The sequence below is a fragment of the Orcinus orca genome, chromosome 3 (assembly GCF_937001465.1).
Source record: "Orcinus orca chromosome 3, mOrcOrc1.1, whole genome shotgun sequence".
NCBI classification, from domain to species: Eukaryota; Metazoa; Chordata; class Mammalia; order Artiodactyla; family Delphinidae; genus Orcinus; species Orcinus orca.
The window spans coordinates 11,602,161-11,617,939 of NC_064561.1; the positions used below are offsets into that span (position 1 = coordinate 11,602,161).

The 15,779-nt window shown below is 49.6% G+C and overlaps 2 protein-coding genes across 5 annotated transcripts in view; both read right to left on the bottom strand.

Annotated features, from left to right (window-relative positions):
• PGPEP1 (pyroglutamyl-peptidase I) overlaps positions 1-9,561 on the bottom strand; it is a 45,769-nt gene extending 36,208 nt beyond the window's left edge. For 3 of the 4 annotated variants that reach the window (XM_033401430.2, XM_033401427.2, XM_004277547.4), the window contains exons 1-2: positions 9,471-9,561; positions 7,342-7,394 (exon numbers count right to left, since the gene is read on the bottom strand). In XM_033401430.2, coding sequence (XP_033257321.1) covers positions 7,342-7,394; positions 9,471-9,504 — 87 coding nt within the window. In that variant the 5' untranslated portion in view covers positions 9,505-9,561. The other variant, XM_033401426.2, reaches the window with a different exon arrangement.
• Positions 1-15,779, bottom strand: part of KXD1 (KxDL motif containing 1) — a 256,867-nt gene that overhangs the window by 205,279 nt on the left and 35,809 nt on the right. The window lies entirely within an intron of this gene.

A 15,779-nucleotide genomic window follows, 5' to 3' on the forward strand; every position in this document is an offset into this window, starting at 1 on the left:
CCCTGGAGGTCCAGTGGTTAAGACTCTGAGCTTCTACTGCAGGGGGCTCAGGTTCAATCCCTGGTTGGGGAACCAAGATCCCACACGCCGTACAGCATGGCCAAAAAAAAAAAAAAAAAGAAATGAAATGAAGTGAAATAAAATAAAATCTACAGAGTAAATATCCACTTCCAAGCCCTCCACACACACATAATTTGCAGGAATTTCAAACTCCCAACTGCCTGGGCAGGAGGAAGGACCCAGATATGTGAAGGCACCCAATCTGGGGTCCTCCTCGTTTCCCTTAAATGATGAACTATGTCCCTTTATCAGGATCTTGAACACGTAGGGGAAATGGGGATACAAAAACTTTTCATTTTTAAGGAAAGTGGGGACTTCCCTGATGGCACAGTGGTTAAGAATCCGCCTGCCAATGCAGGGGACACGGGTTCAAGCCCTGGTCTGGGAAGATCCCACATGCCGCAGAGCAACTAAGCCTGTGCACCACAACTACTGAGCCTGCGCTCTAGAGCCTGCGAGCCACAACTACTGAGCCCACGAGCCACAACTACTGAGCCCACAAGCCACAACTACTGAGCCCACATGCAACAACTACTGAAGCCCACGTGCCTATAGCCTGTGCTCCGCAACAAGAGAAGACACTGCAATGAGAAGCCCACACACTGCAACGAAGAGTAGCCCCCGCTCGCTGCAACTAGAGAAAGCCTGCACGCAGCAACAAAGACCCAACACAGCCATGGAAAGGAGTGAAGCATTGATTCATGCTACAACAGGGACGGACCTTGAAAATGTTATGCTGAGTGAAAGGAGACATAAAAGGCCACATTCAATTATGTTTTCAAAAGTGAAAAAGAAAAAGTGAGCACTTGGCCCAAAGAGGCTAAAGTCAAACACACTTGGCTTGGGCTTCCCTGGTGGCGCAGTGGTTGGGGGTCCGCCTGCCGATGCAGGGGACGCGGGTTCGTGCCCCGGTCCGAGAGGATCCCTCGTGCCGCGGAGCGGCTGCACCCGTGAGCCATGGCCGCTGAGCCTGCGCGTCCGGAGCCTGTGCTCCGCCAACGGGAGAGGCCACAGCGGTGAGAGGCCCGCGTGCCGCAAAAAAAAAAAAGTTCCTATAAAAGGGTTTCATCTTCAAATAATTCATGGAAAAGGCTCTGACAAGTACAGGTTTCTGGTAACTGACTATACTGCTGAACTGAATGAATAAGCATTTTCAGAACTCTAATGGAAAAGTGATGAATTCATAAAAGTGCTAACAAAAGACCAAGATGAAAAACAATTAATTACATGGGACTGAGTGAACTGATGAGGATGATTATAATTTGTGTGACTTTCTGTTTGAATAAAAAAATAAAGTTAAAAAAATGCATTTCCAAAAAGTGAGCCTGAAACCAAAAAGGAAAGAAGTGCTCAAGAATGATACAGGAGCCAGCCTGAAGGGGCTGCCACGGGCCAAATCTGGGACAATTGGAACATCAAAATTAAGAGAGAAGGATGTAAGAACCTATACAGGAAAAGAATCTGAAAAATAATAGATATATGTATATGTATAACTGAATCACTTTGCTGTAGACGTGAAACTAACACAACACTGTAAACCAACTATACTCCAATATAAAATAAAAATTAAAAAAAAATTAAGAGATTATCATCTGTTGAAGACAGTACCCATGAGTCCACGCAGATACAAATAAACTCACAGAAGGTCTTAAAAAGTGTCGAAGGTAAGATGGAATTAGAAAACCATCATTTGGCAAGCATCATACTAAAATAATAACTGATTCAGGTGAGACTCACCAGGGGATGCTAATATGGTCTCAAAGCATCTCTTTACAGGGTCTCAAAGTATCTCTCCATGGATACTTTTTCATCACAAAGGGCAAGAGAGTAACTTTGCAAAGAAGAAATCCATCAGACCTCACCTTTAGCAAGTGATCAAGGTCAATGATACCAAGAATGAGACGCAGCAATATAACCAGTGCCTCCTGATATGATGCACGGAGAAGGACACAACGTTACTTCTGTGGGATTCCTGCCCCCAATACACACACAGCCTCCATCTAGTCATGAGGAAACACTGGAGGAGCCACCCTGACGGACACTCTCCGAAGGATTGAGCAGTTCTTAACAAGCATGTCATGCCATGAGACACAAAGGAAGACTGAGGAATTTTCCAGACCACAGGGGATTAAAGAAATGGGACAACTGAACCCTACATATAATCTGGAACTTTCTTCTGCTGTGAAGGACATTAACAGGGTGGTTGGCAAAATCTGAATCAGGTCTGTAGATTATAGAATTGTATCAATGTCCAATAAGCCTGATTTTGATCACTGTGCTGAGGCTGTGTTTTAGGAAACACACGGTGACTTATTTAGGGATAGAGGAGTATCATGTCTGCAACTGACCCCTAAATGACACAGAGCACGACAGTTCCTCAAAATATTAAACACAGAATTACCATAGGATGCAGTCATTCCACTTCAGGGTCTATACCCACAAGGACTGAAAGCAGGATCTTGAAGAGATATTTGTAGGCCCATGTTCATGGCTGCATTATTCGTAAGAGCTAAGATGCAGAAGCAACCCGAGTGTCTCCTGACCAATTAATAGATAAGCAAAATGTGGTATATACAGCTTGCGACCAGGCAATGGGATATATATCAACCTTCAAGAGGAAGGAAATTCTGACACATGCTACAACACGAATGAACCTTGAAAACATTATGCTAAATGAAATAAGCCAGGCGCAATAGCACAAAACTGTATGCTTGCATTTATATGAGGTCCCTAGTGTAGTCAGATCCATAGAGACAGAAAGGAGAATGTGGTAGCTGCCAGGAGCCGGGAGAGTGAGGAATGAGCAGTTAGTGTTTAATGGGGACAGGGTTTCAGTTTAGGAAGATGAAAAAGTTCTGGAAACCAATGATGGTGATGGCTGCAAAACAATGTGAAGGTACTTAATGCCACTCAACTGTACACTTAATAATAATGGTTAAGGTGGTAAAGCTTATGTTATATATATTTTACCACAGTTTAAAAAATGACTTGGAAGTCAAAAACATTTTTAAACTATATTTATCTACCTACCTATTTATCTATAGAGAAAGAGCAAATGTAATATAATGTTAACACTTGGGGACTCTGGGTGTGAAAGGACTTCTTTGTCTTCCTCTCCTGCCGTGGCTGGGAGGAGAGATCTCCAGCAAAGACATCTCAGCATAAGGTAAATAATCTCATCTATCTTTACATCCTGTCAACCACGACCCAACTTTTTCTTACCCTCCTGTCCCCCACAGCTTGAAAGTTCCCTGCCCCCTCCCGTTTCTTTTCCGCATGGCCCTGGCAGTGCTTTCTGGCAACATGTTGAAAGTCCAGTAGTGAAAAGAATCCATCCCCCAGGTTAAGTGAGGACTTAAAAGGATCATCTTTATTTGTTCAGAGTTTCACTCAGGGAGTTATCCCCAAAGCTGTCCACGGGACAGGCCACCCATATGCCCAGGCAAGTCAATTTGGTGGAAGAATCTCTATGGGCAGGGGGGGTGCGGTACTGAGGATGCTACTAACTCGGTTAGTGACCAAGCCAAGGAACCCTCTATACGGCGCAGTAACCCTCCCGGTGGCCACCATGACATCTGATACGCCAAGGTCGGACCCCCAGCTCAGGGCAGCAGCCCCGCCTTATGGATCCTGTCTCTCTGCCCCTCTCCCTTCACCCAGCAGAACAGGCGCTACATGCTGAGCACCACTGCCCGCCCAGAGTAACTCAAGGGTCTCTCCCACTGGGTGATGTTTACCAAGCATTAGTGGGAAGAATCGCCCACATCGACTTTTGACGGTAGGAAATGACCTGGTGCCACCAGGGAGCCATGGAGTGAGTCACCTTCTTGTCCTAACCTTTCCTCCTCATGTCCTCTGGGTTCCCACCTACCCCTCCCCATCTGGGGGAAAAAATAAACTAAGAAACCCACCATCAAAGAAATACACACACCCCATGGCCAGCATCCCCACAGAGAGGCGTCCGCATGCTCGCTAGAGACCCTGAGAGGGGCATCCTTGTTGCTTTACTCTTGGGGAGCAAACCCTGAAGCCCCCAGTGTCAGTGCCAATGGGAGGAGGGGTGGGTCGGGAAAGGAGACAGTTGTCCCCCCGCCACACACACACACACACACACACACACACACACACACACACCAATACAGGGTGAGGAAAAGCAGCCGGTGCCAGAGGAACACACCATCCCATTCATTTCTTTGCAGCTTGAGACCAGGCAAAACTCATCTGTGGTGACGGAGCTCAGGAAGCAGCTGAGGAGCGATGGGGGGCGGGGGGTGGGGTAGCAGGAAAGAATGTTCTGGGTTGATGGGAATCAACCACCTTGATCGAAGTATTGGTGACATGGGCATAAACACTTTTCACCAAAGTGATGGGGGCACTGAAGATCTGTACATGTTTTTATACAAATGATTCCCCAATTTTAATAAGGGCAATGGTGGGGGAGGAGCAGCTGTACCATTCATCTGAAGTTAAGAGAAGCAGGTGGCCCGTAATCAAGCGAAATTCTTGGCCTCTGACCACTTTCTGCTCCAAAAGGACTGGACAGTCCTCCTGGGGGGAGGGTAGCAGCGCACCCCAAGTCCCACGACAATCTGCAGCCAGCACAGCCACCAAGCACAGATTGTGAAAGTAACGGGGCTTGTGCGCCCCAGACAACACATTGTCTACACCCCACCTACCTGACAAGACCCTGCCGCGCGGCTGCGTCTGACCGATTCCCTTGACCCCATAACAAAGACCCGCTTTGTTCCCTGGTTAATATCCTTAGCAGGTCTGTCTAGACTCACTGTGGCAGTAATTGTCCTGTGACCCGACTCCTCCTTGCCCCACTTGGGCAGAGAAGGCTACAGTTGGCCCCAAGCCAACAGAGTCCAAGCCCTCAACACCCACCTGAGCCTCCTAGGGCAAGAAAGACCCGCAGCCAGCATCCCACTCCCGCCACCCAAGACCTGTGGGGAGACAGGACACTTGAAAAATGCAGTCCCTCCTGTGTGGGGTGCCAGGGGCAGCGGCATTTTTTCCTGGGAAAGAGGAAAGGAGGGGTGCCCCTCTGTCCCCAGAACTCCCACCTCCAGAATGTGGCTGGTGGGAAACAGTTCACTCTCTGCTGGGGTGCCAGTTCACCCAGGGCATGAAGAAGGAAGGTCAGATAAGAGAGAGAGGAGAGAGACAGAAAGAAAGAGAGAGAGAGAGAGAGAGAGAGAAGGAGGTGGGGGAGGGAGAGAGTCAGGAAGAGACAGAGACCCAGAGAGAGATAGACACACCCAGAGAGAGACTGAGAGTGACAGAGAAACAGAGAGAAGGGGAGAGACAGACAGAGAGAAGTGAGTTGGTCCCTGGCAGAGGAGAAGGAGTTCCTTCCACAGGTGGCAACTTGAGCTTCAGAAAAATCAGTTGGGACAGGAAGTAACGGCTGCTCACTCTGCCTCACCAAACACCCATCTTCAGCTCGAGGTGACAGACATCAATGGTTGCCCACAACTCATATCTGGATCACACCAAGAACACTCTGAGGCATATTTTCTTGAGGGACGGATTTGACCCATCCAATGACTACACCCTTTCCATGGGCAAATCTGTTTTATCCAGAGTAACTGAAAAGCACCACCAGCGGCTCCTAGCCACCCCATGGGTGGATCCGGCAGATGCTCTGCTGTGCAGAAGGCATGGGACCCAAGTGCAATTCCAATGACACCAAGTTCTAGAACAGGTAAAACGCACCTATGGAGGCCATAAAGTCAGCAGAGAGGTTTACACCTGGGAGTGGGGTTGGCGGGTGGAGTGGGAGTAGCTGGGAAAGGACACAAGGGGCTTCTGCAATGGGGACGAACAGAGAAGGGGCTGAGAATGTTCTAGGTCTTGATCTGGACTCAGGTGCTGCGGAGGTACACGTGTCAAATTTCATGGGCTGTGCGCACTCAGGGTATGTACTGGCAACTCCAGTTTTTGTTGTTGTTGCTTTTTTAAGGGAAACAATTGGATCTGGGAAGGTTGGCATTTTTTAGCTGGGGAATGGTGGAGAATTCTCTCTTCTTGTCTCATAAAGTTGAGGAAGAAAACTGAAAGTCTTCTAGAGGTGAGGTCTGGAGAGACGGGTGACTGAAATATAAGGGGTATGTCCCCACCGGCAGCAGGATGAAAAGCTGCCATCCTCCACCATCCGAGTCCCAAAGCTCGGAGGGATTTCCAAAGATTGTTTAATTGATTTTTCTCCTATTTAGATGCAGATCATAGTGTCTGGGGCCCAGGAATTCAGACACACGGCTTTGTGTCCACTCAGCCCCGTGAAGACTCCTGTCTGAAACTCGCACAAAGCCAGACACACACGTCTTCAGAAACACGCTGTTTCCTTTTTGTCTGGGGCTCCAGGGAGCGGGTGTGACGAGCAGGGCCTCAGACGTGCTCCCATCTGCGGAATCCCGGGGATCCTGTCCCTCTGTTCCGCTAGCAAAGTGGGGTGAAAATCTTTAAAAAGGGAGAGGAATGTGGCCAAGATTTTGAGGTCTGGAAGAAGGGTAACAAAAAAGGTGGGGCACCCCAACTGGGAATAGACACACTGAGGTTTCAGCTTGGATTTTTCTCCGAATTCAGGGCTCTGGAGTGGAAAGCAGGGGATGCTTTAAATCAAGAAGCTAATGGGCTAGGATTAACACGAGCTTGGCTCTGGTCCGTGCAGATCTGATTTATATAAGGAGGAAACTTTTCTCTCTTTCTCTCTGCCCATTGTTCCCCAGTCTGTCCCTCCAAATGCCCCAGCTGACAAAGAAACTGGAAGGCTCAGGACAGCGGGAGAGACCTCCTCCCCCGCAATATGCAGCCTTTGCTTCCTCCAGCTGCCAGGAAGCAACACTGAGGGTCACTGCACCCCCTCTACAAGGTTAATACATCCCCCAATATCCCTGCCTGGTCCCTCAAAACCTGGCTGTGGCATGGGACACTTCCGAAGAAATGCCACTCTGGTTTCTGAGCTGGATGACCTCAGATAACTCTCTCTGTGCCTCAGTTTCCTCATCCATAAAGTGGGCACAAGAATAACTGCACCTAAGGGTTGTTGGGAGAATTCAGCATGCTGGGCAGCAAAAAACGCTTGGCGCAGAGCAAGCACTCAACAAACGCAAGCTACAGTGGTAACTATCTGAGAGGAAGTGTATATCAGACTTAAATATCTCTCAGGAAGCTTCACAGGAGACGTTCTCTTCGTAGGTTACTTCCTTTCTTTGGTGTCAAGTATTTCCAGGGGAAGCCCAGCCCCAAACCTGATTCCTCCCCTCTGGATCCAGTTACCTGGACTGCAATCCAGCTGGCATTCACAGTGTGTTCCCCAAAAGGGCCGAACCCTGAAAAAAATAAGAAAAGCAGCATGTCACCACCCAGCGGCCCCTCCTGGCCTGCCCAGGGCCAGGCTGCTGCTTTCATCCAGGAGAATGGAGCAGGGAGCTTCGGGAGCAGCTGCCACCTGGGACAATGTTGGGGGCCTGGTCCCAAGTTTGGGGTGCACCCAGTGGCCCTTCAGAGCCCTCCATCACACAAACTTGTCTGCTCTTAACAGAAGCAGTGAGTCCTTTCTCGTCCTCACTTTCACCTGACCTTCATGCCCAGCAAGAGGCCAGTGCCCTCCTTTTGTCCCAGAAAAGGCTGGCCTTGTTCCCTTCCCGATTTCTTCCCCTATCCTTGACCCCCAAATATAATATAATTTTATCATTGTCTTTGTGCCTCCTCCCTGGACTCTGGAACTGCAGGGCCATAGGCGGTCTGTGAATCATCACCTGATAAGGAACGGCCCTTAAGGGATGCATGTGTATATCTCCCAGGTCAGGCTGTCCAGACATCATCCCACCACCCTCCTCCCTACTCACTCAAACTCCAGGCCCCATTTACAAACCAGATTCTCACCTGAGGATGTGCTAAGTGCTCTGCATGCCCTGTGGCATTCAGCCTCCCTGTGCCTCTCTTTCAGGCACGGGTGTTTCCTGGGCCCATTTTAGAGGAGCTGGGACTGAGGTACAGAGAGGTGAAGCCACCTGCCCAAGGTCTCACAGCAAGAAGACGGAAGAGCACGGATTCAAACACAGACCCAGGAAAGTCTGTGGCCTCCCTCTTCTAATCGCCCCCAACACACCTAAAAAATAAACCTCTCTAAAAAATAAACCTCTCTAAGAAAGGCTGTCATTGAACCATGGGTCACTCCAGTTGAGCCAAGTGTCCCAAGTGGTATCATGGCCCTGGGAGGGATATTGTTCCCTGGATCAGCAGGGGGCCCCCAAGTAGGGTCAGAACCTCTCCACCCCTTTCCTCCTCCTGCATGGACCAAGTATGAGTCCCAGCTCAGCCACTTACAAACAAGGTGACCTCTGTGAGCCTCAGTTTCCCCCTCTGCAAAATGGAGGCAGTAAAGATTTAACGAGCTCATGCAAGAAAAATGCCCAGTCCCGTGGCTGCCTAATGAGTCAGGACTAAAGTAATAAATAAGCAGATATAAGAGGGCTGCAGGGGAAAGTGACCCTCTGGCAACTTGACACACCTGTTTGTCAGATAAGTGGCTTCTTCCATATTCCTGGGAATTCCAGGACCAGCCCAAACCTCCCTGGACCACAATATACCTGTTCGAACCTTAGCTGGATTTCTCACTCTGACCCTCCTGACAGGGTCAAAATACCGCACGCCCCCACGCCGACCAGAGGCCTGGCAGAAACTGACCGCACACGAGGCTCCGAGGTGGAGTCTCCTAGAGGAGAAGCAGTTAGTTTTGGGGAGTCGGTGACAGTGGGGCAGGGGTCCAGACTCACCCACAAACAGCCCGGGCAGGAAAGATTTTGACCAAGACAGTCCTTGGGACAAGCGGAAGAACGGCCGGGCACCCGAGGTTCCCCAAACTTCACCTGCCCCTGCCTGGGGGGAGCAACCCCCCATTAGCGCAGGGCTCGGGGAGCAGTGGCTGGCAAGAGATTAACTTATCACGGGGCACTTCCTGCCCGCAAATCGACCTTTGTCCCCTGGGACCGGGGGTGGTGACAAACCCGACCTCGGGAGGGGCAGGGAGGAGTCCAGTCCAGCCTGCCGGCCGGGCAGACACAACAAACAAGTGCCCGGAGGGTCCCTGTCCCCAACCGGGGAAGGAGGCCAGAGGGGCCTGCTCCGTGTGGGGCACTTGGCAGGACACCCACGTCCTTGCCTGCCCCGACTCCTGACAGTGGGACCACAGGGGCGCCCCCTTCTCCACTTTCTCTGTCGCGCGGACTGAGCTGGGCTCCCGCGGGCGATGACATCTTCCAAACCTGGGACGACTTCTAGCACCTGCCCCACCCGGGCCACCGCGCTTCTTCCGGCCCCGCTGCCTCCGGAGCCGCCCGACCCGCCCCCGCCACGGGCCGCGGCTGCCGCGGCCGCCATCAGAGCACTACATCAGAGCGTACCCGTCACCACCACCGCCTTCCTGGGCTGTTCCATGGCGGGCTCAGGCTGCGCCTTTGACCCACTCCTGTCCGGCCCGGCGAGCCCGTTGCTGCCGCTGCCGCCGCTCGGCCACCGCGCCGCCCCGCCCCCAAGCCCGGCCCCGCCCCTCCCTGGCCCCGCCCCCGGCCGGGCCGCTTGGCGTGCGCGTCCCCGCGACCAAGACGCAGAGTGCACGCCCCATCCCTAACTCTCCCCACAGTAGTGGGTGGTTGACCCCACTCCCCAACCTCAGTTTACCCACCCGTACGATGGGGACAGTTCGTCTTGCAGGCTGTGGCCGCTTGAACTCGAGTCACACACTGGGGACGAGCCTGTTATGCATTCCACAATGTTCACCGATCGCTTGCTGTGAGTTATATCGGTGCCCCCCACCTCCCTGTGAGCAAGGCTCCATTATTCGGCCCCTTTTACAGATGAGGAAACTGAGGCATAGTTCGGAAGGCCATTCACCTAAATCCTCCTGGGGTCACAGATGCGGCATTCAAGCCAGGAGTTTGAGGGAGGGATGAAATAAGGTGAAAACCGGGCACCCGCAGCTGGGTGGTGCCCAAAGCAGGCTCCTGTATTGCTAAGGAGGCTGACGTGGCCCCAGATACCTGGGCCTCCCCTCCCTCCTTCTCCCCAAACACAGCTGCTCTAGACCCAGCAGTCCTCCAAGGGCCCACCCAACACAGTCCCACCTTAGGGCCTTTGCGCCACTTGCTGTTTCTTCTGCCTGGAACATACCCTACAGGTTCCTGCAAAACTAGTTGCTTCTTCAGGGCTTAGCTGGAACATCACCTCCTCCTAGGGGTCCTCCTCACCCTGGCTGAAATCCCCCACCCCAACTCACCACCACCCCAGTAGGTCCGTCTCATTTCCTTGTTTCATCCTCTTCAGAGCAGCAATCACATTCAGAAATCATTCCTTTATAGGCACTGCTTTTCTTTTTTTTTTTTTAATTTTATTTATTTATTTATTTTTGGCTGCGCGTCGTGGGCTTTTCTCTAGTTGCGGTGAGTGGGGGCTACTCTTCATTGTGGTGCGCGGGCTTCTCATTGCGGGGGCTTCTCTTGTTGCGGAGCACCGGCTCTAGGCACGCGAGCTCAGTAGTTGTGGCTTGCGGGCTTAGTTGCTCCCCGGCATGTGGGATCTTCCTGGACCAGGGCTCGAACCCGTGTCCCCTGCATTGGCAGGGAGATTCTTAACCACTGGGCCACCAGGGAAGCCCGACACTGCTTTTCTGGTTCATTTCCCTTTTCCTGCCCTGACTTCCAGAAAAGGGTTATGTCTCCATTAGAGCCTTGTGCCTGGCACACAGTAGGTCCCCAACCCACATTCAGCAGAGGCCAGCATTCTTCCAAATATAGCCAAAAAATACGGCTGAGTTTCTGGCCACATCCTTAGAAACAGGACTGGACCTTGGACGTGGGTCACTGACATCTCATTCCAAGCAGCCTTGGCCCAGATTAGTTAGGGTGCTGAACAAGGACCGTCTGCCTCTGGCCCAGGCCTCAGAATATCCAAAGCAATGTTCTCTGAACTGCCCGGCAGCCTTGTTTGCAAGCTCAGACCAGAGGTCACACACTCAGTGGCTATTTTGGTCTCTGGCAGTTTCAGGTAGAATTCAGAAAATCTGAAATCCAGCCTGGGCCAGCTGTGGGAGCGAGACCTCAGCCAAGTAGAAGAAAAGAACAGAAGAAAAATCTCACCAAGAATCTGGTTTTATAACTCAAACATGTAATAAGCGTCTGGTACAAAGTGCATGTATTGCTAGAAGCTGGGGATGTGAAGAGAGGGAAACCACAGAGGGTTTCATTTTCCCCCCCATCGCAATGGGAAAAAAAAAAAAAAGGAAATTGATGACACTGAGTTAGCCGTGATCAGAAAAACGGAGTCACATGCTACTGCCCAGAGTGACGGGGGTAAAAGTTAGTATTCACTGGATGCAGGCCCTGTTTAAGCACATCACTGATGTTCTCTTTTTTAATATCACAAATCTTTGGAGAGAGGAACTATTCTTCTCCCATTTTGCTAGTAAGGAAAAGGGACCCAGAGCAGCTAAGCCACTCGTCCCAAGTCACACATGGAAGGGGCTGGGATTTGGATCAGAAATAAGTGGGTGAGTCCTTAGGGAAGGAAAAGCAGGACCAAAGTCCTTAAGGAAGCACAAGAAGGGCCAAAGAAAGCTGGCTAGATGGGGCTAAGTTATGTGTTCACAGAGAGAGACACAGTCTGGCTTTGCAACAGTGTAACAAGCAGCTCAGTGCCTGTGAGGGGTGAGGTGAAGGGAGGGTGAGGGATGGAGAGCTCTTTATTTAAAAAACCAAGATGGTTACATTGGAAAGCCAAGTGCAGTAAAGTGGTGCAGCTACTGTGGAAAAGTTTGGCAGTTCCTCAAGAAGCTAAACATGGTTACCATAGGCCCCAGCAATTCCACTCCTAGGGATAACGCCAAAATAATTAAATAGGTGTCCAAATATTATAGGTGAAAGTTCATGACAGCACTATTCACAATCGCCAGAAGAAAAGAAAACAAATGTTCATCAACAGTTAAAGAAATAAACCGTGGTCCATTCATGCAATGGAATATTACTCAACGGTGAAGAGGAATGAAGCACTGACACATGCTACTGCGTGGATGAACCTTAAAACACCAGGCTGAGTGAAAGAAGCCAGACTCATAAGGCCACACACTGTATGATTCCATTGACATGAAATGTCCAGAACAGGAAAATTCAGAGACAGAAAGCAGACTGGTGGTTGCCAGGGGCTGCAGGAGGGGAGATGGGAAGTGACTGCTAATGGGGACAGGGTTTCTTTTGGGGGTGATGGAAGTGTTCTGAAACTAGATAAGAGGCAATGGTTGCACAGCATGGTGAATGTATTTAATGCCACTGGATCATATACTTTATTTTTTTAATTTTATTTTTATTAATTTATTGGCTGCGTTGGGTCTTCATTGCTGCATGTGAACTTTCTCTAGTTGTGGCGAACGGGGGGCTACTCTAGGCTCTAGGAGTACGGGCTTCAGAAGTTGTGGCTTGCGGGCTGTGAAGCGCAGGCTCAGTAGTTGTGGCGCACAGGCTTAGTTGCTCCACAGCATGTGGGATCTTCCCAGACTAGGGCTCGAACCCGTGTCCCCTGCATTGGCAGGCAGACTCTTAACCACTGCACCACCAGGAAGTCCCTGGATCATACACTTTAAAATGGTTGAAGTGGTAAGTGTTATGTGTATTTTATCACAATGATTTAAAAAAAACAGCGTGGAAGCACTGATGGAATGAAAAACAAATGTCAGAGTAAGAAAAATGTGTTTGCAAATGCAGAAAATATCTGAGGAAGGAAGAGTAAGAAATTGATAACATGATAACAGTGGGGGCTTTGGGGAGGGAACCAGAATATGGGGGAGGTGAAAGTGGGGGTGGAGGGGAGACACCCTCAGCATTTCTTCCACTGTGTACATACATGGACTACTCAGAAATAAAAGATGAGGGCTTCCCTGGTGGTGCAGTGGTTAAGAATCCACCTGCCGAGGCAGGGTCCACGGGTTCCGGGAAGATCCCACATGCCGCGGAGCAACTAAGCCCGTGAGCCACAAGTACTGAGCCTGTGCTCTAGAACTCATGAGCCACAACTACTGAAGCCCACATGCCTAGAGCCCATGCTCCTCAACAAGAGAAGCCACCGCAAGGAGAAGCCCGCGCAACAAAACAAAGAGTAGCCTCTGCTCGCCGCAAATAGAGAAAGCCTACACAAAGCAACGAAGAACCAACACAGCCAAAAATAAATAATAAATAAATTTTTTAAAAAAAGAAATAAAGATGATACGCTCTCTTTTTTAAAAAACACCACTCGATTTTTTTAAATTGTGGTAAAACCATAAAATGGACCATTTTCAAGTGTACAGTTCAGCAATGTTAAAAGTACATTCTTCACATTGTCGTGCAACCAACCTTCAGAACTCTTTTCATCTTGCAAAACTGAAACTGTACCCATGAAACAACTCTCCATTCCCGCCCCACCCCAGCCCCCGGCACCCACCATTCTATTTTCTTTCACTGTGAATTTCAATACTTCTAGGGATCTCATATGAATGGAATCATACAGTATTTGTCCTTTTGTGACTGTCTCATTTCACTTAGCATAATGTCCTCAGGGTTCATCCATGTAGTAGCATGTGTCAGAATGTCCTTCCTTTTTAAGGCTGAATAATATTCCACTGTATGAATGGGCCACATTTTGTTTATCCATCTATCCATCAGTGGACACTTGGGTTGCTTCCACTTTTTGGCCATCCTGAGTAATGCTGCTGTGAACATGGATACACAAGTATCTTTTTGAGATCCTGCTTTCAATTCTTTAGACCATTCAACTTTTCTAACTTCCTATTTGGAAATATTTTAAGACTGACAAAGTTGCAAAAATAGTTCCCTCTCCATGGACACTTAACTAAACCATTGTCAAAACCAGGATATTGGGGCTTCCCTGGTGGCACAGTGGTTAAGAATCTTCCTGCCAATGCAGGCGACACAGGTTCAAGCCCTGGTCCAGGAAGATCCCACACACGGCGGAGCAACTAAGCCCGTGCGCTGCAACTACTGAGCCTGCACTCTAGAGCCCGCGAGCCACAACTACTGAGCCCGCGTGCCACAACTACTGAAGCCCACACGCCTAGAGTCCATGCTACGCAACAAGAGAAGCCAACGCAGCGAGAAGCCAGTGCACTGCAACGAAGAGTAGCCCCTGCTCGCCGCAACTAGAGAAAACCCGGGTGCAGCAACGAAGACCCCACGCAGCCAATAAATAAATAAATAAATAAATAAAATTTAAAAAAAAACAGGAAATTGACGGTACGACGTAATGGACTCAGGTACCACACCTTATTTCCTGGAGTTGTAAAAACAAACAAAGAAACAAAACAAACAAATAAAAACATTTCATTTGTGAAGAATATTTCCTTTTAAAATTTTTATGCAATATTCTTAGGGAGAGAATGGAGGGCAGCAAGTGTGGTGGTTAAAGCCAGATCGCCTGGGTTCAAATTCTGCCTGGCTCCTCACGTGGTGCCTGCTCTCAGATGAGTTATTTTCCCATTCCAAACCTCAGTTTCCTCATCTGTAAAATGGGGATCAAAGAGTACTGGGGCCCCAGTGAGTCCTGGGAAGGAAGGTAAAGTATATAATAGGAGTATTAACATAGATAACAATGTGGTCACACAGAATGTCTTCATGGAGCATCTTTTTTTTTTATTGATGTATAGTTGATTGACAATGATGTGTCAATTTCTACTGTACAGCAAAGTGATTCAGTTATACATATATATACATTCTTTTTCATATTCTTTTCCGTTATGGTTTATCACAGGATATTGAATTTATTACCTGCACTATGCAGTATTTTTTAAATAGAATGTGCTGTTTGCATATGGAAAGATGAGTGTGATGTATTGCTTAGTCAATCAACAAACCCACAGTCTATCCAGTTTCTTCCACATGCTCTCTCTCCATGCCAACTCCAATCTCTCCTAACACGTGTCACTGCTGTAATTTCACTTTTATACATACAGTTGTGCAGCTGCCGACTGTCTCCCTCTGGACTGTGAGCATGGGAGGGCAAGGACCTGATCTGACTTGGTCACCGCTGTGCACAGGGCCCAGCACGAATCGGTGCTCAATAAATATGCTAAGTAGAGCAGAACCCACCATGCTGGAGGTTGGCTTGGGAAAGAAGCTGCATTTCTCTGTGGGCCCCCACCCTGACAGCCCTGGGAGATTAGGGGCTCACAGCCATAGAGAGCCAAGTGGGGGAGGCTAGGACTGGAGCTGGATTCAGATCCCACCCCTAGGATCTCCAAGACTCTTCGCATTGCCAGCTCCTGCTGGGTGTGGCCTTGGGGGAGGTGGGAGAGAGTGGAAGCCCATGGGACCCCATGGCACCTTCTTGGGGCTCCTTCCTTTTGGCTCTGCCAGTTCAGGGACTGGATGGGCCTTTTGGCCGAGTTAGGCAGAGTGACATCTGGGTAGACATGCGCGTTTCAAAGGGTGAATGCCCCTTTTTCTCCAGGTGGTCTTGAGATGTGTGAGTCCTTTCGGGGGCTCAGACTAGAAGATGGAGCGGATGCTTTTGTTACTGAACCAAACTTGGGTCTGCTCACCCACATGCAGTAAAGCCAATCTACTGACACCAGGTTGTGGTGAAGGAAAGTGCAGGGTTTATTGTAAGGTGCCATCCAAGGAGAAGCGTGGCTCCGGTGGCTTGTGCTCAAAAACCCCAAACACCCAGAAAGG